At 42.3% G+C, this 27,116-nt stretch overlaps 2 protein-coding genes across 5 annotated transcripts in view; one reads left to right on the forward strand and one right to left on the reverse strand.

Annotated features, from left to right (window-relative positions):
- The first annotated feature begins 1,269 nt into the window (after nt 1-1,269).
- OPN1SW (opsin 1, short wave sensitive) lies at nt 1,270-8,002 on the forward strand. Its single transcript, XM_004272260.3, is given in 6 exon segments — nt 1,270-4,465; nt 4,766-4,934; nt 5,242-5,392; nt 5,803-5,987; nt 5,989-6,040; nt 7,033-8,002. Coding segments are annotated over 6 exon segments (1,062 nt in total). The 5' UTR covers nt 1,270-4,113; the 3' UTR covers nt 7,186-8,002.
- An 820-nt stretch (nt 8,003-8,822) lies between these two features.
- CALU (calumenin) overlaps nt 8,823-27,116 on the reverse strand; it is a 28,410-nt gene continuing 10,116 nt past the window's right edge. For 2 of the 4 annotated variants that reach the window (XM_004272225.3, XM_004272223.3), the window contains exons 3-7: nt 22,730-22,923; nt 18,639-18,805; nt 17,910-17,970; nt 12,868-13,067; nt 8,823-11,214 (exon numbers count right to left, since the gene is read on the reverse strand). In XM_004272225.3, the coding sequence (XP_004272273.1) occupies nt 11,110-11,214; nt 12,868-13,067; nt 17,910-17,970; nt 18,639-18,805; nt 22,730-22,923 (727 nt within the window). In that variant the 3' untranslated portion in view covers nt 8,823-11,109. Of the gene's footprint in view, nt 11,215-12,867; nt 13,068-17,909; nt 17,971-18,638; nt 18,806-22,462; nt 22,657-22,729; nt 22,924-27,116 lie in introns of all 4 variants that reach the window. The other 2 variants (XM_004272226.3, XM_004272224.3) reach the window with 1 other exon arrangement.

Here is a 27,116-nt window from a genome sequence, read left to right on the forward strand (position 1 = left end):
CTGGAGCTATGCCAATCCCCTTCTGCTCGGCTTAGCCTCAGCGGAAATAATGGGTATATACAGGCCATGGCTAATGGGGAGACTGACTGGCAGCTTGTCTTCAGGGTCCTTTATTCACTCACCACTGGGTCATCTCTGCTTCAACTTGAGAAAGGGCAGGCAACGTATACTTGTGTGGCGGGGAAAGGGGAACAGAAAAAAAGAAAAATCCAGCAAAAGTAGGACTCATCTGGGATTTAAACCCGGGACCTCGTGCACCCTAAGTGAGAATCATAGCCCTAGACCAAAGAGCCACTGAGGGTTACTCTTTGCCAGCTGTGTCTTCTTTGCTACATCAGTAGTAGCCGCAGTTTGTGGTTCCTAGAAGGGCCTCTCTCCTCCGTCCAGGCTGGCTCCCAGCCCAGGTCGGCTGCACTCCAGCAGGCCTTGCCCCTCTCTCCACTGCTCCCTGGCCCACTGTGGAGCCACATGGTGATTAGGCAAGGTCCCATCTTCCCCGTGACCATCCAGTTCTCCCTCAGGGCTGCCAAGCGGAGTTCGTGGGGTGCTGCTGGGGAAGGGCAGGGAGGGAGCCAGTCTCCAGCCAGCCCCCCTTGCGGGAACCCCAGGGCTGAGGGGGCCTGCCTGGCATCTCCTGCACCCATGAAGAAGCACTCTTCTTTCTTACCTCATGATCAGACCACCAGAAAAAATCCTCCAAACTCATCTGCCTCCTAGGTGGGGACTAAGAAGTCTGTCCCAGATCACCCTTGACTAGGTGATATTTGCTAAATTACTCAGTTTCTTCATCTGTCAGGTGGGGAAGTCACACCTGCCCTGTCTGCCTTACAGGGTAATTTGAGGATCAGGTGAGAAAACGTATGTGAAAGCACTCTGCAAACTGTAAAGTCCTGTACAAAGGAAAGGGGTTATTATGATGGCAACATGAGGGCAAGGAGAAAATACATGAGCGGAAAGCTGCCACTTAATGCTTACCGTGGGCTGAGCAGTGTGATCTGTGCTTTACAGATCTTACTTAACCTCATAACAGCCTTGCGAGATAGCTGTCACCCCACTGTAAGAAAAAGAAACGTGCCCAAATTCGACTTATATGAAGCACATTTATCTGAATCCAAAGCGTGTTTTAAATGCGATACACACTGCTATCCAGACTTTCTAGAAAACCAGAGATGGGAATACATCCTGTAAATAAAAATACCCACACTTCCTCCCTCACCCCAGCCTGTCCTGTTCATCCCACCCAGGAAAGCTTCAGGGAAGAGCCTGCCGATCGGCTAAGGGTGGCCTGGGTGGGGTTCTTCAGGCTGGGATTCCCCAAATGAGAGTGAGGGGAGAGGTCACACATCAGAAACTGGGGCCTTGTAGGAGACCCAGTAGGCTCTGTCTGGCTCTCTCTTTTGTGCTGCCACTGTACCACATCCATCACACCTCCAGGACCCTTGTTTGACCCCCTAGAGGGGGGTTCCCTCTAGGAGGCTGGGAGCTTCTGGGGGGACAGAGATCTGTCTTATTGATCTTTGGATCCAGCCTCGTGTCTGGCACTTGGCAATCCTGCTGACGAAACAAACGACTCCCAAGCATTTCTGTGTACCTGGCCTTAGGTAAGCACTCTACCAGATTAATCTCATTTCATCCTCACAGCACAACTGCTGTTGTAGGCATCTCTTAGCAAATGTCTGTGGAATAAATGAATGCGTGAATGAGGGAAAGAAAGCAAGCCAGGAGTGTGCACCAAAAAACCACCAGGGGCAACAGATATTCAGGGGGATCTTCATTACTTGGCTCGAGGTAAAAGCCATAAGCCTAAAGAAACCCTCCCACCATCCATGCAAAAGCAGGCTTCCTAATAAACCAACGCGTCTGTTGGATATGGGGAAGAATGGCCCTCGCTTTAGAGAACATATTGGCTAACATTCCTTTGTACCCAGGGGATGAAGTTTTATTATCCCCATCCAGAGTGTCTGGACCAGACGACTGGCTCCACTAACCAATCATGGCCAGAGAGAAAAGCAACAGCTCATCTATTCTCAAACCAAAGGGACTTTTTTGGGTAGCTGTTCCCCAGCTTTAAACTGGCTTATAAATAAAAGCCACTCAACGCGTCATTCCATTACCTCAGTACACATTTCCTAATTGTTTCTCTCGCTGGGTGTGCCAAGGAGTGAGGTGTCTCCCAGCAAGGGCGCCAGGGGGACTTTGCTGAGAATGTTTCAGGGCTGAGACCGGGACTGGGTCCCAGCCAGTGCTTTTCTCTGGGGGTACTATTGGAATATGAGGCAGGATCATTCTCAGTGTGGCCTGTACAGAGCAGTGTCCTGCCCACTCAATACCAGTAATCCCCTTCTTTGCCAACAGCCATAAAACACCCCCCTCCCACCCCACATACCTCCAAATGTCTCCAGGGTAACAGGGTGGGGGAGAGGAGTGCCGCCCTGGTGGAAATCCATTGCCATCTACCATGCATTGTTTTCCAGGCTAAAATTACTGTGGCCTTGATCTAGGCTGTAGGAGTTTAGGCCCTCAGTGGTTCATTTGTCTCTGTATTTCAAAGCCAGCAGATGAAATTCTCTAGGAAGAGTCATGGCTCTACCTCGGGGCGGGGTGGGTGGGGGTGGTTTCTCCTCTTTCCTCCCAGGCGTGAGGATGGCTTTCATTCAGGCAAATCCTTGGACGATTCCTCATTTTCACAAGAGCATGTAGAACTTTCTGTCATCTCACCACTTGCCTGGAGAGTCTGACTGGTCAGTATTTAACAGACAACATTGTCACAACACATTTCAAGCTCAACACATCATTTCAACCTACGCATCAAAAACACAGCAAAAAGTGAACACTGGTTGCTTCTGGAGAGGGGAACTGGGAGCCTGGGTGGGAAAGAGATGTATTTTTCACTGTATATTCTTTTGTACTTTTTGAATTTTGAGCCCCAGGCATATACAATCCACTTGAAAAAAAACTAAGCAGGGAGAAGCAATGATTAGAGACATTAGGGAATAATGCCTTTCAAGCCTCTAGAGAGTCGAAATGTCCTCTGGATTAGAGTAGCCTGGCAGAGCTGGTATTTGGCCCCCAGCCGAATGGTTCTGGTTTATGTCCAGTTCTGAATCGTGCTTTGTGTGGAGCCCATATTGAGGGTAATAGTCAGCAGGAGACCCGATCCTGTGAAACTGGTTGCTGTGCTACTCAGGAATGCTGTTGAGGACATTATTATATCACACCGATGTCTCCTTTGTGAAACCCCATTCTTGCCTGTCATAATCTGAAGAACAGTTGGTTTGTGTTGACTTTCTGGACAGTGAATTACGTAATTCATTGGGCAGGTCTTGGATGAGCAGACAGGATGACTGGCAGCTTGGGCACTGCTGAGCTAAGGGCAGGGGCAGGTGTGAACATGGCATGAGAGAGACAGTGAGCAAACTAACCTCGACCTGGCTGGGGGAGGTCTGAGTAGGAAAGGTTCCCTCTCTGGGTAGACTCACCATGAAGAAACTGGCAGCCTGGGGTGCCTTAGACCTCTAGGCATTGTCGAGCTGCCCCTGAACTGTTCCATGAAGGCTGTTACTAAGGTGCTCCAGGGAACTCTCCATTCCCTGCCCCTTCCTGCAGCCTGAGGCTGCTTCCCAGGCTGGCTGTGAGCCCAAGATCCCTGGAGAGGGACACTTAGGGGGCACCTTCCACAAAGGGGCAGATGGGGTGTAAACACCTACAGGGATGTAGTAGTGCCTGAAGTCAAAGAAGAAGGGTGCCTTCCATAGGTCCACTCAAAGGGGAAAAAAAGCGATGGAGGGTCTTCATTAAACATGGGTCAGCATCTCCCAGGCCCCAATGAGCCCACTCCTATTCATTACAGCACCTGACCGTTGCATGTCCGGATCCTTTGAGCCCACTCTTATCCTCTAAAGAACATACAATCGGCTTTGGGGTCACAAAAGGTTTAGGTGGGGGCTTAGGGTCTTTAATCCCAAACTTTGTCCTTAGGAAGCTTAGGATCAGCACTGATCTTTCAGGGAGCTCCAAAGTGGCTTTGGAGGAGAGGTTCTTTGGCAGGGTCGGGGAGAAGTGGTGGTGGGAGGATGATCTATAAGGGGAATCAGAGGGGGTGGTGGACATCCCATGAGCAAGATGTCAGAGGAGGAGGAGTTTTTTCTGTTCAAGAACATCTTGGTGGGGCCGTGGGATGGGCCTCAGTACCGCCTCGCCCCTGTCTGGGCCTTCCACCTCCAGGCAGCCTTCACGGGCTTTGTCTTCGTTGTAGGGACACCACTCAATGCCACAGTGCTGGTGGCCACACTGCGCTACAGAAAGTTGCGGCAGCCACTCAACTACATTCTGGTCAATGTATCCCTGCGGGGCTTCATCTACTGCATCTTCTCTGTCTTTGTCGTCTTCATCACCAGCTGTCATGGATACTTTGTCTTTGGCCGCCATGTTTGTGCTCTGGGGGCCTTCCAGGGCTGTACAGCAGGTATTGCAGGAGAAGGCGGCTGGGGGGAGGCAAAGGACACCGCTTCATGATTGGAACCAGGGGCCAGGCTGTTGGGTGAGAGTGGGCCCCAAAGAGGAGTCTGGGGGATAGAAGTTTGGTGCTCTTTTGCATACTGAGATATAAAGCCACCCAGACTAGAAGTCTGACCGAGTCCCAAACTCTACTTCACTAACCACTCCAACCTTCCCTCCCTGTGCTTTCTCCACCCCATCTGTATTCCACTCTGCCTGCCAGGATGAGTGGGGCTGTTTACCTTCTTACCCTCACATTTCATCACAGGTCTGGTGACAGGCTGGTCACTGGCCTTCTTGGTCTTTGAGCGCTACATCATCATCTGTAAGCCCTTCGGCAACTTCCGCTTCAGCTCCAAGCACGCACTGATGGTGGTCCTGGCCACCTGGACCATTGGTATTGGTGTCTCCATCCCACCCTTCTTTGGCTGGAGCCGGTGAGAGTGCGGGGCCGCTGTGCTGATGTAGCTAGAAGCTCAGGTTGCGAGGGCGGGAAGAGAGTTGGGTATAGTCTTTGACCTCTAAATTTTAAAGAGCTGGTGGAATAAATAAGGGAAAGGGCTGTGGGAGACAAGTGCTAAAGTTTACCCTGCAGTTGCAATTGCTAAAGGCTCGCTGGTGAGGACAGAAAATACCCGCTGCCTGAAGTCATTCTGGGTTCTAAGTGGAGAACACAACCCAAGAATCTCATCTCCCTCTCTACTAATTGAGCCTCACAGTGAGTAAGTGCTTGGTCCCTTGCAGGTTTGTCCCCGAGGGTCTTCAGTGTTCCTGCACCGTGGGCACCAAATATTACAGCGAGTACTATACCTGGTTTCTCTTCATTTTCTGCTACACTGTGCCTCTCTCCCTCATCTGCTTCTCCTACTCTCAGCTGCTGGGGGTCTTCAGAGCTGTGAGTGCCTTTCGTGAGGGTCAGGGAGGAAGGGATCACAAGGCTCTAGGTGAGAGGGAAGAGCGGGTAAGTGCTCTAGAACATAAAACATTCGGAAACGTCCAGTCAGGTAGAGGGGTATCAAAAAGCAGTGAAGGAAGTGGGGACAGGGAGATGATGAAATGAAGAATAAGGCTGAGTAATTCCTGCTCAGGTATATCAAGAGACGCATGTGATCTTTTCCATCGTCACAGACCAGAGAGCTGCCTCCATCTTGCCTTCCTCAAGGAGGGGGAAACAGAGGGACTAGGCCAAAAGCTGGGACAGCAGAGAGACAATTAGAGTAGATGGCCCCCTAGTTGAAGAGTCCAGAGATCTAGGAGTTCAGGGCCAGGGATAAGAGGGTGTGATGTTTTCTGTGCTCTTACCAGGTTGCAGCTCAGCAGCAGGAGGCAGCTACAACCCAGAAGGCTGGGCGGGAGGTGAGCCACAAGGTGGTGATGATGGTGGGATCCTTCTGTCTCTGTTACACGCCCTACACTGCCCTGGCCATGTATATAGTCAACAACCATAACCACGGGGTGGACTTACGGTTTGTCACCATTCCTGCCTTCTTCCCCGAGTGCTTGCGTCTACAATCCCATCATCTACTGCTTCATGAATAAGCAGGTAAAGCTCTCTATTTATATTCCTAAGACCTGGTTCTTCTCAACAATGACTTTTAACTCCAAGCACCTGGGACTCCACTCAAGGGGTTTCTTGGGGTCAACAGGGAAGGCATGGAAACCCTTAGCAGGCTAGAAAGCACCTGGTAAGTAAGCCCAGGGATGAAGGCGTGGTCATCCAGACAAGATCACAGAACTCAGGGAAGACAACTTGAGCCATAAAATTCGAGTTGCTCCAAAGGGCAGGATGAGAAGTGAAAAGGCTTTCCGTTTCACTGAAAAACTGATAGATCAGCAGTGCCCCTAAATTTCCATTTCACGAGTTCTTAATCCTTTCCAACTTCTAGTCTGCACGACCATTTATGTGAAACACAGAGATCACAACACATGCGTACGTTTCTAAAACAGCTTATCATCTGAAGGTACCAGGTGGCTTCCTATCCCAAATCCTGAATCTAAGCTAATAACCCAAACTCAGACAAATCAAGGAGGGTTCCTGCCGTGTAGAGCTAACACTCTGCTTTGAGAATTGTTATTTTGTTTCCTCACTTCCAGAGATGGATTCAAAACGAATGCGAAACCTCCTGGACAGAAACAGAATTGGCAGTCCTTCCCCAGTTGGGAGCGCTTTCAAGTAATGGTGGGGTGGGTGGGCGGGGCTATTCTGGGGTCACTTTTGACAGTGCTCTTATGGGGCAGGGTGGTTTGTGAGGTCTCCCAACAGTGAAATTCTACACATTCTCAGAGTTAGCCAGAATGTGTAGGGATTATCACTGTAGACCCAGGAGTAGTGCGTAGTCTTAGCCTGGAATATAGCTAGCTCTCAGTATTGGGAAGATATAATCAAAACCACCTGAGGAGATCCTGTGTATAAGGCATTGTGCAAGGCTTTGAGGATACAAAGAATGAGATCTTTTTTCCCCTATGCTTCCTGATGTTATCTCCTCTGTACCGCTCTACCAAGGGGACTATCTCCAATTCTGCTCTTTCCTCCAGTTCCAAGCTTGCATCATGGAGATGGTGTGTGGAAGGCCCATGACAGATGAGTCTGACATGTCTAGCTCCCAGAAAATGGAAGTTTCTACCGTCTCTTCTAGCCAAGTTGGCCCCATACTGGCCTGTTTGCAGCAACAAGGATTTTACATTTAAGGAAATTTCTACCTTGCCTGTCAAAAACCAAACTACTACAACACAGAAAACAGGAAGGGGAGTGATAGCAATTTGAGGTCAATTTTCCATTTTCCTACTATTTCCTTCCTACCTACACAAAGCTACTGTTCCAGCTGGGTCTACTTCAGACCACCCCAAAGGCCATTTCAACAATCATCAGTTTCTACTCTTTTTTTAATTTTTTTTTATTTTTTGTGGTACACGGGCCTCTCACTGTTGTGGCCTCTCCCGTTGCGGAGCACAGGCTCTGGACGTGCAGGCTCAGCGGCCATGGCTCACGGGCCCAGCCGCTCCGCGGCATGTGGGATCTTCCCGGACCGGGGCACGAACCCATGTCCCCTGCATTGGCAGGCAGACTCCTAACCACTGTGCCACCAGGGAAGCCCAGTTTCTACTCTTAAGTGGCAGAATTTACAGCACTTGGAGAACAGATTTCTACATACACGGCAACTGTAAAGCAGTCTGGCTGATGATTTTTCAGTGTGTACACAACAATTATTTTCCTTTCTAGTAACATTTTTTTCCCTACTGGGGATCTGTTCAAAGATGATACATTTTGAATTAAAACAAACTTATGGAAATACTTTAGAAATGGGAGAGACATTAAAAAAAGAACCTTTAGAGTTTCCCTGGTGGCGCAGTGGTTTAAGAATCCGCCTGCCAATGCAGGGGACATGGGTTCGAGTCCTGGTCCGGGAAGATCCCACATGCTGCAGAGCAACTAAGTTCGTGCGCCACAACTACTGAGCCTGAGCTCTAGAGCCCGCGAGCCACAACTACTGAGCGCGCAAGCCTAGAGCCCGTGCTCCACAAGAGAAGCCACCGCAGTGAGAAGCCCACGCACCACAACAAAGAGTAGCCCCCGCTCACCGCAACTAGAGAAAGCCCAAGCAGAGCAACGAAGACCTAATGCAGCCAAAAATAAATAAACAAAACAAAACAAAACAAAACCTTAAAAAAACCCTTTAGTAGGTCCCAAATGAGTTTGAAAGAACTTTCTTATGCTGTCACTGCCAGTAATTGCTATCGCTTTGGCTGGGACAGCCATGCCCACAAACCCCTGTACCAGCATGAATATTCCAGGTGCTTCCTTTCCCCCCACACCTCCTATCTGGCTAAACCTATATATCTGTCTTAAGCTGTGTATTTACTAAAGTTAATGGTTTAATTCCCTTCATGTTCTCAAAATGAATTTGCACATCTAATACAATTTATAAACTATACAAAATGTTCAAAAAACTGTTTTACCTTATACTCCCTCTCCCCACCCCCTGAAGAAGAGACTTTTTGAAATAAAAATCAAGATAAATGTGTGTACATTCAGAAATGGCTTGTGTTTGGTATCAGGCAATTATGTAATGAGCAGCTGGGCTCCTCTCCAGTTATATGGCCTAAGGGAAGCAGAGAAGGGTTACAGCTGTAGAAGGATGCTAGAAGATTTCAGGAATAGGAAGAAAAGAGTAACCAATTTGGGAGAAGGCAGTAACTTCTCTGGGTTGGGGTGGGGGGTATGATAAACCTTCTAGGAGAGCTCTTTTTCTGTGCCATTTTATAACACCCATAATTCTAAGCAAGAGTTCCATTTCTTAAGAAAATAAAGGACATTCATAACCCAGTGAATGTAAACAGTTTTATTTAGAAACAGATAGGTACCTGTTTGCATTATAGAATATAAAACTGGGTTTACACTCTATAAAAAATAACCAATATCCAAATTCAAGAGAGCTAGCATTCACAGAACACACTATGTGGGTGTGCAGCTACTGTTCACCAGCCTCAGGCTTGATTTAAACCAAAAGAAAAAAAAAAAAATCCAGGGGGATCATTAGAGATTAGAGTACAATGCTTACTGATGAGCACCCAGCATCCAGAAGTTGCTGTCTTAGCAGATGGAGGTTTGCTTTCTAGGTGCGTGACTTTAACATAAGGCCTGGGTTCTCTGTACCTAGTGACCTATGAGGATCTCCTGCCACACAATTCATGACGTGCCCTCTCCAAGCCAGGGTTGGTGGGCATTATTAATTATCCCTGATCTTCTTAACAACAAAAATGGGGAATCTGGAAGGCAGAGAATTTCCACTCCCTTATACTGGGGTTAAAAGAATGTATCCACTCTCAAGAGCTCAATGCAAAGGCTGGGGTGGAGTTACACGATATCCGGCTTTTTACCAGGCCAAGTAGCCCACCTCAACGTGATTGTGGAAGACCAAAGGATACACCTAGATTCAGATTATAATAATCACCCAGCACCACCTGAATGTATTATCCAGAAAGATATATGAAATAATAACGGATATATATATATATATATATTTGTCTTAGTAACCTGAGGGCTAAAAACTTGGAATATAATAATTCTTCTCAAAAGAGGTCCATCTGTATGAAAGGGACCAAAAAGGACAGTTTCCTGTTACGTAAAATATAGGTAAAGTGAGTTGGGAACAGAGGTGGTTTCTTCAGCTCCTTCTACAATGTCCCTCTCTTTGATCAGGGTTGGCCATGTTGATTCATGATAAACTTTTTTTTGGCAGTGGGGAGATGGGAACGTAGGGAGTGATGGGTCGAAGGCAGGAAGGGTGAGCAATGGTCCTCAAACCAAAGAGCCCTCTCATCTTTGAGTCTTAGCTCAAGCTCTCCAGCTGACACAGAAACAGGCCTGGTAGTAAGTGGTTAGCATTCTGAGGTACGAGGATCCCTGGTAAATTCAGCAGCATGTGGTTTTTGGAAACCAGCCCACAAGATAAGAACACTGCAACCAAGCCCCTAACTAATACTGCTATTTAACCACCGTCCAAAGGAGAAAGGAAAGAAAAAAATCCCACCACACTAGGAGGTTCTAAGCTTTCATTTAAGGTGGTCCAAATAATCTTCTCTTTATTTTATCTTCGAGTTTCTTAAGAGAATCCTCATTCAGTGATCATTTCTCTCATTAAAGGCACTTTCAATGACATGATTGGAAAGGAGTACATTTTAACTGCAGTGCAGATTAATTCCTTGGAACACCTGGGGAAATAGGAGCTGAATAGGGGCACTTACAGTGATTCAATAGGCAAGACAGTCTTGCGCACTTCAATAGATGCATACCCAGAAAAAAGCATGTGCCCTAAAAACACTTGTATTTTTCCTTTAGTTTTCCAGCTGTTTCTATGTATAGCTCTGTAAAGAGATCACACTCAGTACTTGACTGATTTTCAAGACAGTGGCCCCAACTCTTCCCACCACAGCTGTGCTTGACAAAATTAGCAAACAGCTAGTCTTACAGGGAAGGAAAAAAAAAGAATGAATGAAATCAAGTTGAGCCAAGCTTTCTTACAGCACAGGGATCGGTCCTTGCCCAGACAATGCCAGGACCTGGACCTGGAGCAGCTGAATGAAATATTCGGCCCCTCCTACTTATGCAGGGTACTTTTCAATAGGCAAGTTTAAGTGTTATCTCTCTAAATATAAATTGTGGGGACTATTTCTTCCCTCTTCTCTCTCTTGAACATTTCTTATTGATCTCAGGCTTAAAATTAATTAACTCAGAATTATAAAAATTATATGATAAGGGTTGAGACAGAGTGAAGGGCTAACGTTTGCCTACAAAGTGTGAGCTGAGGATCTTGATCCTTCATATCATACTCCCAACCAGAGAACAAATACAAAAATAAACACACATGTTATACATAATACAAAGTGTAAATCTACAAACACAAGTGTACTAATTAGAGTTTTTCCTCAGAAGCACAGTTTCCCTCCAGTCCCTCAGAGAGGAGGAGGAATGGGGACGGGATTTTTAAGACAGCTTTTCATGTCTTAAAAAGTTTGTAATAACAGTCTCAGTAGCGCAAACAATTTCATGTGAAACCAGAAGCTGTAAAAATAAATTACTTTTGAAGAAATGTAGGTTCCTCTGTCTGCAGCTCAGAACTCGTCATGTCGTACTAAGGCCTCACCAAAATCTGTGGCCTGGCTGCCCACAAATAAATCATACTTGTCAACAATCTCCTCCTTGGTAAGCTTGCCATCCTGAAAGTAGAGAGAACAGTGAATTGATGCAAAATATATTTCTTATTTCAAATTTAGAACACTGTTAACATACAACAGGGGTTAGTCAAGATTTACGATTCTAATTCCCACTAAATTAAATGTGAACTCAATCCTCACTGCCCACCCCCAACACACACACACACACACACACACACACACACGCAAAGAGGGAAGTAAACAGCAGTTGATACATTTTTCTTATCAAGGAAGTTAAGTGGAAGGATGGAAATAATATAGCTCAATAGCTCTATGCTAGGGATATGGGTTTGTTTTTTGAGAAGAAAACGCTCCCTTTCGAGCAAAATGTGGGACATCTCCTAGATATGGGTAAGAGATAGTCAAGAATAGCCAGGAAAAATACTTCAAAGTGAATCAAGTCTTTGTCTAACAGGAACAATGAAATATGCTAATATCAAGCACAGTCTTCAACTCCAAAATGACCTAGTCACCAATCAGATTCCAGACAGAACCCCAAATGAAGGCTCAGATACTCATCTCAAGAATTATCTAGGCTAGATTCCCAAGGGATGACTACATCAGTTTCCTTTTCTCACATGTCTCAGGACACAGCACCTGGCTACTGAAGTGACTGAGCAAGAACTCAAAACAGACTGACCCTCAAAAAGGCTCAATAAGAAACTGCATTAGGAGCCTCCCTGGTGGCGCAGTGGTTAAGAATCCGCCTGCCAATGCAGGGGACACGGGTTTGAGCCCTGGTCCGGGAAGATCCCACATGCCGTGGAGCAACTAAGCCCATGCGCCACAACTACTGAGCCTTTACTCTAGAGCCTGCGCGAGCCACAACTACTGAAGCCTGTGCCTACAGCCTGTGCTCCGCAACAAGAGAAGCCACCCAAATGAGAAGCCTGCGCACGACAACGAAGAGTAGCCCCCGCTCACCACAACTAGAGAAAGCCCGCGCGCAGCAACAAAGACTCAACGCAGCCAAAAATAAATAAAATAATTTAAAAAAAAGAAAAAAGAAACTACATTAAAACCGAAGATCAGTCTAAATAAAAGAACATTTAGAATTCTAGAATCCCCCAACTTTAGACTGATTTTCAGTTTGCTCTAAGGAGAGCACTCAAATCTCTGAAAAAGGTGACAGGGCTCAGTAGTAACACCACTCTTTTAATGAACTGAATGCCTTCTCAGATAATTGATCAAGGGTAATTTTAACAGGTTTCAGAGAAAAGCTGATTTATAAGCTCCTACAAATGATTTAATTTTAAAAAGCATATTTGATTTAAGAAGGAAACAACCAGCTTTGAGTAGGCAAAATGAGCCTGTGAAAGATAAAAGAACAAAGGAAATAACAACAAAAAAGCAAAGAAGATTTCTTGGGGTTCCAAAGATAGCAGATGATGCATGCTGGGCACAGGCTATATCCAGAGGCTCTTTCTGAGGCCTAAATTTCTCCAATGCTGGGAACATTGGGCAAAGGGATTTCTAAAATGAGATCAGAGAGCTAGCGCTGCCCTGTAAGTTTTCAATCGCCAACTTTAGATCCATAGCAGACTCAAACTAATTAAGACCTTAAATGCTCTATGTACCTTAACAGGAATTTTTTAGGCAATCCCCTAGAAACAGAATTCGATCACTGATAGATTGTTTGGGCCTGGACAGACTTACCTTGTTTTGGTCGGATTCGTAGACTAGGTGCCTGGCTTCTGCCTCTGCATGATCATAGTCTGAGGGAAGGATCCAGTCTTTGGTCTCTTCCTTATCCATCTTCCCATCTCGGTTCTTATCTCGAAACTCAACAAATTGTTCTCTCTCAGTCTTTACCCATTCTGGCTCATCAGCATTTCCATCATGGCTGTACATGTCACCTGTGTGAATACACATCCATACAGAAGATGAGTTTGTCTTTTCTCAAAGACTGCCCCATGCAAATCTGACCTGACCCTTTTTCCTCATTCATCAGTTTGGAACCTAATAGCAGTTATAAGGGTATTTTAGGTCAGAGAGACCTTAAGAAGCAAGGAGTTTTCCTGATGTGTGATTATTGATCTTGCAACAAGAATATTTCCAGCTGTTGGTCTTGAATGATATGAGAGCAAAGAGGATCCTTTAAAAAAAATGCAGAAACAAAGGGAGATGACTAGCGTCAAGAAAGGTGAAGACCAGGACTTCCCCGGTGGAGCAGTAGTTAAGAATCCGCCTGCCAATGCAGGGGACATGGGTTCAATCCCTGGTCCAGGAAGATCCCACATGCTGTGGAGCAACTAAGCCCATGTGTGCCACAACTACTGAGCCCGCGTGCCACAACTACTGAAGCCCACGTGCCTAGAGCCTGTGCTCCGCAGTGAGAGAAGCCACCACAAGGAGAAGCCTGTGCACCACAACGAAGAGTAGCCCTCGCTCGTTGCAACCAGAGAAAGCAGGCGCAGCAATGAAGACCCAACACAGCCAAGAATAAATAAATAAATAAATAAATTTCTTTTTAAAAAAATAAAAAGAAAGGTAAAGACCAACTTTCATAAGATAGTTGTTCCCTACATTCCATTTCACTACTAATTAACCTGACCACTAGTTTTAGAAAGATGTGGTTTTAAATCCTAAAGAAAACTTGAGAGGTCTATAAGTCAAACTGTCCACCAACCAATTACAGAGTATACTTTTTTTTTAAGTATTTAAAAAAAATTTTTTTTTTTTTTTTTTTGGCCGCGTTGGGTCTTTGTTGCTGCGTGTGGGGTTTCTCTAGATGCGGCGAGCGGGGGCCACTCTTTGTTGCGGTGCACGGGCTTCTCATTGCAGTGGCTTCTCTTGTTGCAAAGCACAGGCTCTAGGCGCACGGGCTTCAGTAGCTGCAGCAAACAGGCTTAGTAGTTGTGGCTCCCGGGCTCTAGAGTGCAGGCAGTAGTTGTGGCGCACAGGCTTAGCTACTGTCAAAATTCTTTTGGGAATTACATGAGTGAAAGTCTGAAGACTCCTAAATTACACTATATCAAAGTAAGTGTACATGCATTTCATGTAAGGTATGGGAACACACCTAATATAAGTCTAAGTAACTTCTAAAGTTATTTACCTGTGATAAAAGTAATCTGTATGTTGGGACCCATAAAATGGAGGCTGCCCCAGTGGCCCGGCCCATGCCACAAATCTAAACCTAAGTCAGCCCACACTGCTAAGAAAACCTAACATATATCAATCACAACCCTCCAGCTCAGCTTCAGTCAACTTACCTTACCCTTAGAAAAGATGACCTGCTACCTTTATAAGGAAATCCCTGTCCTCCTAGCCAATCATGTCCTGCATCCGAGTTGCCCCTCTAATGTTTTATAAAGCCTGCTCTTGCCCAAAACCCCCTAGGAAGAATGCTCCACTGCTTGTGAGGTACTTTACTCCCCCGATCCATGGATTGTTTTCCCTTGAATAAAGGACATCAAACTTGTTACTAAATTCTACTATTTCCAGCATTTTACAGTTGGCACTGTCATTTTCCTGAACTTGAGGGTTAAGAGTAGAACTACTCCTTTCTGTCTTAAACACAAATTGGGAGTCTCAGAGCAGGTCTTGCCAATTCTTTTTTCATGTTACAGCACATTCAGAAAACACAGTATTTGTACGATCCACTGGCCAGTGCCTCGCCCTAGCTGTCCTGAGGGTCAGGGAGACCTTTCACTGTATACAGATTGCAAAATTCTGAAATAGGGAATACATGTGTATTAGGAAACGCACGTTAGGAAAACGTGCGTTTAAAAGACGTATTTTTCTTTCTTTCTTTCTTTTTTTTTTAATTTGGCCACACCACACGGCATTCGGGATCTTAGTTCCCCAACCAGGGGTCAAACCCGGCCCCCGCAGTGAAAGTGCCAAGTCCTAACCACTGGACCACCAGGGAATTTCCTGAAAGACATGCTTTTAATAGAAGCTAGAATATACAACATAATGTAAGTGCATCTTAAAGCTAGAAGAGTAAGGATAAGAATTAATACTATTTAATTTTCTATTAAAAAATTCAACCTGGGCTTCCCTGGTGGCGCAGCTGTTGAGAATCTGCCTGCCAATGCAGGGGACATGGGTTCGAGCCCTGGTCTGGGAAGATCCCACATGCCGCGGAGCACCTAGGCCCATGAGCCACAACTACTGAGCCTGTGCATCTGAAGCTTGTGCTCCGCAACAAGAGAGGTTGCGAGAGCGAGAGGCCCGCGCACGGTGATGAAGAGTGGCCCCTGCTCGCTGCAACTAGAGAAAGCCCTCACACAGAAACGAAGACCCAACATGGCCATAAACAAACAAACAAACAAACAAATACAATTTAAAAAAATTCAACCTATATAATGATATTAAGGAATTACTAATTTTTTGAGATTTTATTTAAAAATTTTTAGAGATACATATGTATCTTAAGAGAGATATGACCAAATGTTTACAGATGAAATGAGATGCTGATTGGGATTTACTCCAAAATAATAAAGGAGGTAAGACGTGGATATGGATTTAAAAGGATTGGCCATGGGTTGATGGCTGCTGGGACTGGGCGTAAGTACAGGGGATTCATTATACTATTCTATTTAATTTTGTGTATGCTTGCAATGCTGTATAATAAATTTAAATGGCTCAACAGTATAACTCTGGGGACTTATTAATGCTAAATGTAAGAGGCAAAGACCATTTGTTTCTTTTTGATCTTTCCTCTCAACAGGGCAGAAACTAGCATACCCCTAGAAACTGGAAGATACTGTTTGGGAGACTTTTTAGCTTTACAAAGCCCGGCACGCAAAATGTAAAAGTGTTTGCATTAGTTGATGATTTGCAAAACAAAGTCATACACACAGAGCTGATAGTTTCAGTAGCTTCAAGAAACAATTGATCTATACGATGGGAGGGAGATAGAAGTATCTCTTTATTTGGCCCCAATGCTTGGTAAATGATGGTACTTAACTGTTATAAAACTTAATTCCTCTCAAGAGGTTCAAAATGAGTTCCTCCGTTTTAGAAATGGTGATAAAATGGCAAAAACCAAGAATTAAAAGATAAAATATTAAAAAAAAGAAACAGTCGACTTTGAAATGGGCTCAGTAAATGCACCCAGGCATTTATTTCCACTGTGCTGATGAACTCCACTAAAAAAATCATTTTGGAAAAAAATTCCATCTTCCCACTGCTTACCCCTCTCAAAGTACGTCATGGAGTCTTAGAAGAAAAGAGTATTCAAGGAGTAATTCAACTGGAATAACTCTAGAAAATAAATAGCAGGTATAATTAGACAAAATTTGAGTAAAGGAGTGACTTGTTCAATGGACTGAAGTGACATACAGGGATAGAGGTAAGGGCTTAAGTCTCCCTTTCACACTTAAAATAAACATTCCAGGTAAAGATCAGAAGCCTAAAAACAAATTGTCTTATGAAACACAAAACCAGTGGTGCACTAGAATTAAGTTACTATGAGTAAAAATAATAATTGGAAATATAAAATTATCTAATATCTTTTAAAATGGAATAACATTTGTAACAAAGACATCTGTAGTATCTTCCATCTCTTCTCCTTTACTTATGCTAATTTCCATCACACTAATTGTGTAACTACTTGCTAAGAGGCAGCTCCTTTTTTTAAAGCAATGGGAAAATTTTGAAATTATTTTGAGGATAATAAAAATAGCTTTAGGGACTTCCCTGGCAGTCCAATGGTTAAAACTCTGCACTTCCACTGCAGGGGGCACGGGTTCGATCCCTGGTTGGAGAACTAAGATCCCACATGCTACACGGCATGGCCAAAAAAAAAAAAAAAAAAAAAAAGCTTTACTTGAGAGAAAGGTATAGCATCTAAAATAAACAGACAACTTGAAGGTATAGTAGCATCTAAAATAAACAGACAACTGGGAATTCCCTGGCAGGCCAGTGGTTAGGACTCTGAGCTTTCATTGCTGAGAGCAAGGGTTCGATCCTTGGTCAGGGAACTAAGATCCCACAAGCCGAGGTGTGGTCAAAAAAGTAAAAAAAAAAAAGGAAAAGAAAAGAAAAGAAAACCAGACAACTAAAAGGAAAAATGGCAGAAAGGAGTGATTTTTAAAAAAAAGACGAAAGGAAACAAATTAGAGAATCTAGACAGAAAACATGAATAGAATACAGCGAAAAGGAAAGACTAAGAGGAATCAACAGCTCTTAGTCACCCAACTGTCTCTTTTGTCCTATTTCCGTTTCCTAATGCCAGTCTAGGCTCCCTGCAACTCCTTACTGTCAATTCCACAGGGCATCTGGGATGTACTATTTCAGTGCTGTCCACTACAGTAGCCACTGGCCACATGGGGCTACTGAGGACTTGAAATGTGACTGGTCCAAACTGAAATGTGCTTTAGTGTAAAATAAACTTTTGAAGATTTGTAGAAAAAAAAACCCTCAATGATTTATACTGATAAAATGTTGAAATTATAGTATTTTGGAATCTTAGGCTAAATAAAATACACTATTGAAATAAATTTCATCTGTTTCTTTTTATTGTTTTTGATGTGGCTATTAGAAAAGTTAAAATTATACATGTGGCTCACATTTACATTCTGATTTGCCAGTGCTGCTACAGACACTTTATCATGACCCCCTATTCCTCACACCGGTCTGACTTAATGATGTGCTGAGAGTTGACCCATGGGGTAAATTATTTCTATTGGTGAACATATCTTCCAAAGCTTCTCAGCTTCTTCTAAGAAAAACACTAGAAACAGACTTACCAATATACTCCTCCAGATCAATGAAACCATCAGCATTCTTATCTATATCTTCCATTGTTTCCTAAACAGAAGAGAGTAATTAGACTTAGTATCTGGATGAGTTAGTTTAGGCAATTATTTGTCATTCATTAAAACACACACACACACACACACACACATTTATGTAGATGTGTGGGTATGGTTAATCCATAGGAAATTGTGGTTTTTCTAGCTGAAAGAATGGTAAAATATTATCAATTTTTTATGCTTCAGCTTAAAATAACTAAGTCTTCTTGAAGGAACACTTAATAGTGAACTACCCCATCAAGCCCATGATGATCCGGTAGCCCTAGTCATGCTTAACTCTAACAGGAGATGTGACCAGTGAGTACATCTACAGCTATAGTCTATGTTTTATCAGTAACTGCCTTCTGTGACAATTCTTTAGTATCACTGTCATTACTCAGTGCCTGATATTTTAAAAAATAGGATTTCCCCTCATGCTTACAGTACGAAGTCACCAATGAATGGCAAAATACACAATCTGATGGTACGTATTGTCATACTAAACAGAAAGCTTAAAGCACCATCGAGATCACAGAAAAACAGAGGGACAGAGCTTGGACTCAATCTGGCCAGCACTTGTATAGCAAGTCATTCTTCTAAATACAGAGGAAAGGCTAAAGAGGAAAGTGTAAGCAACAAAAAGAGAAAGTTTCCATTGAGAATCCTTGCTCTCACCCCACCCACCTGTACTACTATATCCTTCATGTAGTCATACTCCTCAGGGTGCAGGAAAGCTGTGAATTCCTCCTTTGTGGCAATGAGGTCTCCATCCTTGTCTGCCATTTTAAACCTCCGCTCATCTCTAACCATCATCTGTTTATAGTTAAATCCATCATCAGGGTCTGGATCATCTAGAAAAGAAAAATTTAGGTCAAATCTTAAAAGACTTCCAGAAAACATGAAAATGTATGGGGAATCAATTTCCAAGAAAGATAAACCAAGCACTGAAGAATTAATTCTTGATTACTCAGGTAAAATTGCAGCAGTATAAAGACATTCAGTTTTGGTAATCAAAGACCTCAAAATCAGGTCTGAGTTGAATGCAAATGCTTGCCATTCAACATGGAACCCTGGCTCCTGGACTGGGTAATCCGTTATGTAATGCTTCACTGTCACTGCTCTTGGGGCAGCCAAAGAGCTTGAGTTTTCTAGATATATCCAAGGGGCAGCGGTGGTTCTAAAGTCATACTGAGTTTGAATCCTAACTCTACCACTTCTTAGCCATGTGACCTTGGGCAAGTAACTTAACTGTACTTCAATTTACTCATCTGTAAAATGGAGATAATAACAGTGCTGGCCTCATAGGACTGTTATGAGGCAAACTAAGCAAATAAATAGAAGTTAAGTGCTAGAACAGTGCCTGGCACAGAGCTGGCTTTTAATGAATGTTAGCCATTGCTATGTCGATTAAACATTAGGTTCTCATTAAAAAGCCAGATATCAGGAATTCCCTGGCAGTCCAGAGGTTAGGACTCTGAGCTCTCACTGCCGGGGGCCTGGGTTCAGTCCCTGGTCAGCAGAACTAAAATCCCATAAGCCGCACAATGCGGCACCCCCCTGCCCCCCACCAAAAGAAGCCAGACATCAAAGGCCTTCTATCCCATTATAGGCCATCTGGATTCAAGTACCAGAACAACATCACTTTGAATGGTCACACTTTAGTTTCTTAAGCCAACTCAGAAATATACCATTAGATACAAATACTGTTCACTCCCCCTCCTCCCCAATTTTTGTAAAATTCTAGAAAATGCAAATAAATTCGAGTTACAGAAAACAGATCAGTGGTTGCCTTGAGGATTATAAAGGGACACAAGGAAACTGTTTGGGGTGATGGAAATGTTCATTTATTTCGATTGCAGTGATGAGCTCACCGATACATACATCTGTCAAAACTCATCAATTGTGCATTTTAAATACGTGCAGTGTATCGTATGTCAGTTATACTTCAATAAAGCTGTTACAAAAGATAAATATTAGATTACAACCAAATTAAATTTGGATTTATCCATCTGTTAGGATGTTGAACTGCACAAGCAGTAGTTATTTAGTCTCTCCGTAAGAATCTAGAAAAATGAAATTTTGTTTCTTTAAGTTGAAAAAATGTGGAGTTAATGGCAGAAAAGGAAAAAAAAACCTTTTCAATCTGAGTTGCTGTATGGACCTAATAAGGTAACATGTGAAGATATTTTGAAAGGAAAAGACACCATATTAAAGGTAAGAAATGATTGTTCCTACAACATATTGGTCAAATTTTTAAACAGATACAGCACTAGTTTTATAAAAATGACCCACAGGGTCCCTTAATAACATTACACTGCTGACTTTCGATACTGAAGTTCAATCTTTCCATACTTTAAGCACAGTTAAAAACAACAACAATAAACTACTGCTCTATTTTGAGAGATGAGCAACTTGAAGCTTCATTCTTTGTTGAGTGTCAAAATTTAGTGAGATAGTTGACTGAATCATGAGGCTCTGTGGACCCTATACGTGTATACTCAAAGCCGTAACAGGTTAGAGACAAAGAATTTAAGGAAAGTACGATCTTTCTCAGATACTAAGTCATTTCTTCTAAACAAATAAAGCTTCAGTACAAACTATGTAACATAAATAAGAAAGATAACAGAAGACAACTTATATATTAAGAGTAGATTCTTAGCTAAGAGCCCTTCTCTCCTCCTCAGTTAAACCATGGTGACTGGAATCAAGTAGCCCGATAACATGCACATATATAAGGATGAAAAAGGAAGCTTTAAAACTTTATTTTTATTTTTTTAAACTTTATTTTTAATGACTAAACTCACGTGCCTATCATCACTGCTCAGAGTGCCATTGTCTGTCTTAAGCACCAGTTTACTGGGCTATCTGGCCTGCGTAGGCTCTTGGTCTAGTTCTGGTGGAGGCAGGGTGGATCGTAGTATCTCACATTTTACTTGTGGCAGAGACAGGGTTAATGCTCCTTTTGTGGAAAGCAGACTAAAAGCTAAAGTGATTTATACCCGAACTCAGCTGAACCAAGAACATGCTTTCACAAAAACTCCTCAGCACTTTTGTAAGGCACCTCATTACCCCGAGTACTGTCCAGCCACAGGCCTCCAGGGAAAGATGCCTTATAAAGACATTGTTTCTCCAGCCAGAGCTTCAGCAGTCTCAGTCAGTAGAAATACCCATTACATTGAATCATTTGCCCTGTGAGGCAACAAAGCTCTCAACACATAATCATACAAAGAGTTTAAGATTCATTCTGGACAGCAAGTGAGTGACTAGGTCTGAGCTGAGATTATTAACACACCATTCTATTGAGATCACCAATAGCCTACCCACTGCTTTACATTTATAATTAATTCCAAATAAATCAGAGGGTGTTGGGTCTCAGGCAGAGAGCAAGAAGCATGGATGCCTCTCTATCTGCACTGACTTTTTAATACACGTGTTTTTAATTGGGTGAAGGCTATGTTTGGTTCTTGGGTAAGTGTCAAGCGTAGAGAGAGACTGCCACTCTAGTCTTAGGAATGAGAACAAGCCTGATACAGAAATAAAAATCTGTTCAACAGAAACGCATGCAGTCCTGTAATTAACACGGACAGCTGGCTATCCAGCGGGGGGAAACAGACCATCATACACTCACTGCTTGTTAGTTGGTGATGGAGAATGCCTGCTTTAACCCAGAAATTTACTTAATTTCCAGAATAAAAATGCAAGAAGTAACATTTATACATTCTTGCCTCAAACTGTAACCATGTGCAATAGAGGAATCTCACTAACAAAAACACCCTAAGTCATCAACTCAGTAAGATCGCCACCTAGCATTCAACAGCAGGCAAGTATAATAAGTAAAAGAAAATGACTAACAGGTGGCCCAAGCATACAAGCTACCAAATCAACAGAAAGCAATCAAAGTCACATTTATTTGCCTTGAAGCATTTGCAAAGCAGGCTGATAAACTCATGTGCCAGAGAAAACAAATGGGAAATAATTCATTTCTAAACTTCAGTAAGCAGACATACTGAAATAGTTAAATTTCATCAAGGAAAGCGATTATATTTGATCTTTATTTTATTAAGGAAAAACAGTAATTTTCCTTCTATTCTCACCAGTTACAAAGAAATCTAATTTGGTTTGAATTTCAGGTCCAACACTTTAATGTGACCATGTCAGGCTTTGAGACATCTCAAAGCCTCTTGCTTTGCATTGTTGGAACAATGCAGCCTTTTAAACAAGATCTACTACAAAAATGGTCTCTCTGTGGGATGACAGCAAGAAAAAATGGGGAAATATATCTGAAATGCTAACGATGTTAAAAGATGTCAGACCTTAGAAAACCAAAATAAAACAAATTTAAAAAAATACACAATATACAACTTCAAAATTAATAGAGGGAAGGAGAATCAGCTCAGCATCAAACTATCTCAGATACGCATAATTTCTTCCTTTCCTTCACTGTGTGACCCATTTGTTTCTTTGACTCAAGACCATGGTCTCTGCCAGGCTGACATCTTGCCCCTTACCCAGGTAAGTGCCATAAGTCACGTTTCTGTACTCATCCCAGGAGATTAAGCCGTCTTGATTCAAATCAAACTCCTGCCATTGGTTTTCAACATTGTCATATATGTATTTCTTCTGGGCGTGCTTAATCCAGGATTTCAGCTCCCCCTCCGTCACAAACCCATCTTTATCCGCGTCTATTTTATCTACAATCACTCTACAAGACAAAACAGTTACGTTTCAAAGTGCCGGCTCCACAAAGCTTTTTCCCCCAGATAGTAGGGACCTACCTAAAACGTAGCCGTAGGTGGCATTTTTATACTCTTCCCAGGAAACGAGGCCGTCCTCATTGAGGTCATGCCCCTTCCACTGTCGCTCTACATCCTCGTAAATCCAGCGCTTTTGTGCAAATTTAATCCAGTCTTTGAGCTCATCCACAGTGACAAACCCGTCCTTGTCGCCATCTATTTTACTTACAATCTTTCTGTAGAAAATGCAGAGAAATCCAGCAAGAGGTTAAAAGGACACTAGGCTCTGGACTTAGCCAGGTGTGTGCTGTGGGCACAGGTGTTGCCCAGAGCTAAAGCATGGAAATAAAAATTGTTTCCAAAACAAAACTGCCAGACAGGCCATTGAAAATTTTTCTCTTAAGTGCCCGTTGCTGGTCTGAAATGAGCCATCCAGACAAGGCAAGCACAGTCCATGGCTGGTGTACTTGGATCCAAAATTGAATCCGGACTATCCCTTTAGAGGTAGGTTTCAGCCGATGGTCAGAATTCAGGAGTGAATATCCATTCCTATCTGGGTTCTCCACTCTTAGCATCAAACAACACGCAAATCTTTGTATTTTTCTTTATTGCTTTTACGAGAATCTCAATTTCTGGGTAAACAATCACAACCAATGACTTGGTTTTCTGAAAATTCAAAAATTTAAACCAGACTTTAAAAAAATTCAGCTGTGTTTTCAAAAAAAAAAAAAACCAAAACACTTCTGTTAAAAATACAAAGATATCAAATATAGTTCCAGGATCACTTATACCTAAAGTCAAGATTACTTTTTTTAAAACCCCAAAACAGGTACACAGAGACAGAAGCATGCTTATTTTTAAAAATGGCTAGCAGTTTATTATACACTATGTTGAACTGGATTTTTACACATAACCACAAAACCAGAGAGCTCTGAAGAAGTAATGTGGTAAGAATGTATATCCCTGATTATGAGAATGTTAATAAGCTGAGAGGGTTAGGGTGCAGATGATAAAGCAAAACTACAAAGCTAAAGAATCAATATACTTTGCCCTCCATGAGTTTCTTTCTTCTAGATCTGTTATGTTACTGACAGACATTTTTTAAATGATTTATTTAAGGATTTCAAAATATGTGCATGATATGAAAACTTCTGTTTAAAGATGCAGTCACTTACTTATAGAAGCTAAGACAGCCTATGTAAAGTCACAAGAACTTTAAATCAAAACTTCCAATGGGGGACTTCCCTGGCGGTCCAGTGGTTAAGACACCGTGCTTCCACTGCAGTGGGCACAGGTTCGATCCCTGGTGGGGAACTAAGATCCGGCATGCCGCACAGTGCGGCCAAAAAAACAAAACAAACAAAAACCCCCAACAACTTCTAATGGAATTGATATCTTGGCACACTCCTATGCTCTGTTACTTGTAGGACTGAAAAAGACTGTCGTTTGGTAGCAAATAATGTTTTTCCCCAGTTTGTATTCATCTCATGAATACAACACTGGAAAGTGATTAGAATCACAGAATACAAGCAACACAAATTCATCTTGATATTGACATGCTGTTAGCCATGATTGTCTATTACTTAAATCTTGTAATTAACAAGCATTTTCCTTCAGAGAATCTTACAGCTTTTGCTCTAAAATGTTAAAAGGTAAAGCAGTAAGAAGTCACCTCAAATATCCTCCTCTATCTACATGGACATGGGACAAAAATTTTTTGCAACTTGAACCTGTAGAATCTTAACAATATTAATAAATTAAGTTTTAACCATCCCCAAACTTCTGCATATTCTATAATGGGATCCAGTTTGTGTCCGTAAGGTATTGGCTACCAAGATTGCCACTGTACCATTAAGAAAAAAAGGGCAAGGTACTTATTCCCGAAAGAAAATTTTAAACTATTATAAACAGCCTAAAGAGAAGGAACACTCAGATAAAAAAGGCATCTGACTGTTTAAGATGGGCTTTTCCTAATGAAGTTGGCTAAATGCCATTCTATTCATCCCAACAGAAATATCCCAAATGGTTTAATTCAGAGGTTAGCAAACTTTTTCTGAAAAAGGACAGATAAGAAGAAATTTTCACTTTGTGGGCCACATATGGTCTGTAACATATTTTAAAAACAACAAAAATAACCACAAAACCATTTAAAAATAAAAAAGCCATCCCTATCTTGCTAGCTACCCAGCCTGCAGGCAGTTGTGAAAGTACATTGGAAGTGGGCATGTCCTATTTTAGGCATGAAGCTCTAAACTCGGATCTTTGAAAGCCTGTGTAAATTTATGAAGCTAATGGTGTTATATTTCTATGATACTGGAGAACCCTACAGATCCATGATGCCACTAAATAAGCACTCACTCCAGGACAGACACAATGTACCTAGTGGATCTTATATTATTTCTAAGAGGTAACATATGCCTCTACATTTCAAAAGGCATCAAACAAATCCTTTGACTTTTTAAGAACCTGGGTCAATAAATGGGCTCCAGGAGGGTTCACAATATTCCAGAAATTTTCAGCAAAATTTTATATATATTCATATGTAGGCACTTGCCCTTAGCTTTCACTAGACTGCCAAAGGGACTGGGCCTGTGACCCAAAAAAGGATGATGAACTGCTCTAGTTCATTTCTACAGCAAATATATCAAGGGTGAAAACTTTATTAAGGACCACCACCTCAAAATAAATAATCATTTGAAGGACACATAAATGAAAATTAAGTATATTTAGACTTCTTGGGGGTGGGGTTGAGAATACATACACAAGAAAAAATCTTCTATTTGTCAACATTCTTCATAAGAAAAAGGAACTAAAAACTGGATATTAAAATTGTTTTTAAGTGCTTCCTGAAGTCTTTTAGGTATTATAACTAAGAATTTAAAAATAGTAGTGAATTTTTGCAACTAGAGGTATAGACAATGATCTTATCTCCTAATAGTTACTGGCCTCCTAGATAGATGGAAAAGGGGGACTCTGTTGTTCGCAACCTCTGATGTATCGTCACGTACCAAATAATGTTTAGAAATGCCACAGTAAGTTAAATAAAAAAGTTCACCTGGAATTCTTGCTTGCAACAGTACATCACCTTATAAACTGGAAATATTTGCCATTATCTCCATTTTGGGAGAAGAAAATAGTACTTGGTTCATTCATACATTCCATGAAAAACATGATTTTAACCATCTTATTCTAATCAAATATGGGGTCGCTCATGTGTTGAACTTTTGATATTTACTGATGACAAAAAGAAACATTTTCTCTCTACTGAAGACTGTTAGCAGAGCTATTCCAGTACCTACACAGAGCCAGAACACCAAACCTAAGGGCCCTCCATTATTTAACAGTAATTCTGCACAGAGACATGTGCAGACCAAAATGTAGGCTGGACATGCACGTTATGCAAGACACGAAGACTGAGAACGCCCTCATGCATCCCTATTTTCAGCCTGGAATGTTAGCACAGTTATAAGATTAAAATTAAAAGTGAGCATGGTCCCTCAAAGTTAGAAAAACAACCTAACAGAAGACTAACTCTTTGATAAATTTCTGTTTTCTCTATCTACTTGCAAATGTTTTAAGAGTTTCTCATTCTACACAGCAAAATCTTTTTATTGTTTCTGTGAGTGTTTAAGAATAAAATATTATATCCTTCAGTTAGCAGAAAACCTGTTGAAAGAATAAATTTATTTTGAAGTACCACCCAAAGCAAATCCTATAACGTCTTCTAATCACAGCACTATCCATGGGCAAAATATTTTTGGAAATTCCTATGTGGTATAACTTTTCAGACAAATCTCTTGAATATAGTTCAGAAAGTTACACCAATGGTAGCCTTTCATTGAGGAGAAAATGTTCACTGAATTAACCTGCATTTCCTTAAAAAGCAAGGCTTTGAAAGAGCTAAAAAAGACATTCTCAGATCCTCAGAAATAATCAACTGGAATTCTACCAAATCAACTCTTTAAATAAAAAGATGCCTGCTGAGAGAGCCACAGAACCTGACTATGGCCCAGCTGTTACTGAAATAGCAACACATACTCTGACATTAAGACCACTGCTTATTACAACCTTCTAAAAGGCAAGGTTGAGGGACTTCCCTGGCGGTCCAGTGGTTACGACATCGCCTTCCAATGCAGGGGGTGCGGGTTCGATCCCTGGTCAGGGAGCTAAGATCCCATGTGCCTCACGGCCAAAATACCAAAACATAAACCAGAAGCACTATTTTAACAAATTCAATAAAGACTTTAAAAATGGTCCACATTAAAAAAAAAAAAAAAGGCAAGGTTGGTTTGGTTTTGTTTTTGATTAAGCAAATATCTGACAATGAAACCAAAGAGGGTGAAGGACATCCTTGGAAACCATAAACTCTACAGAAATTAGTCAGTCCAGGAGTCTAATTTGCAGTTTATTATCCACTCAAAGACTTGGC

The sequence above is a fragment of the Orcinus orca genome, chromosome 9, assembly GCF_937001465.1.
Source record: "Orcinus orca chromosome 9, mOrcOrc1.1, whole genome shotgun sequence".
NCBI classification, from domain to species: domain Eukaryota; kingdom Metazoa; phylum Chordata; class Mammalia; order Artiodactyla; family Delphinidae; genus Orcinus; species Orcinus orca.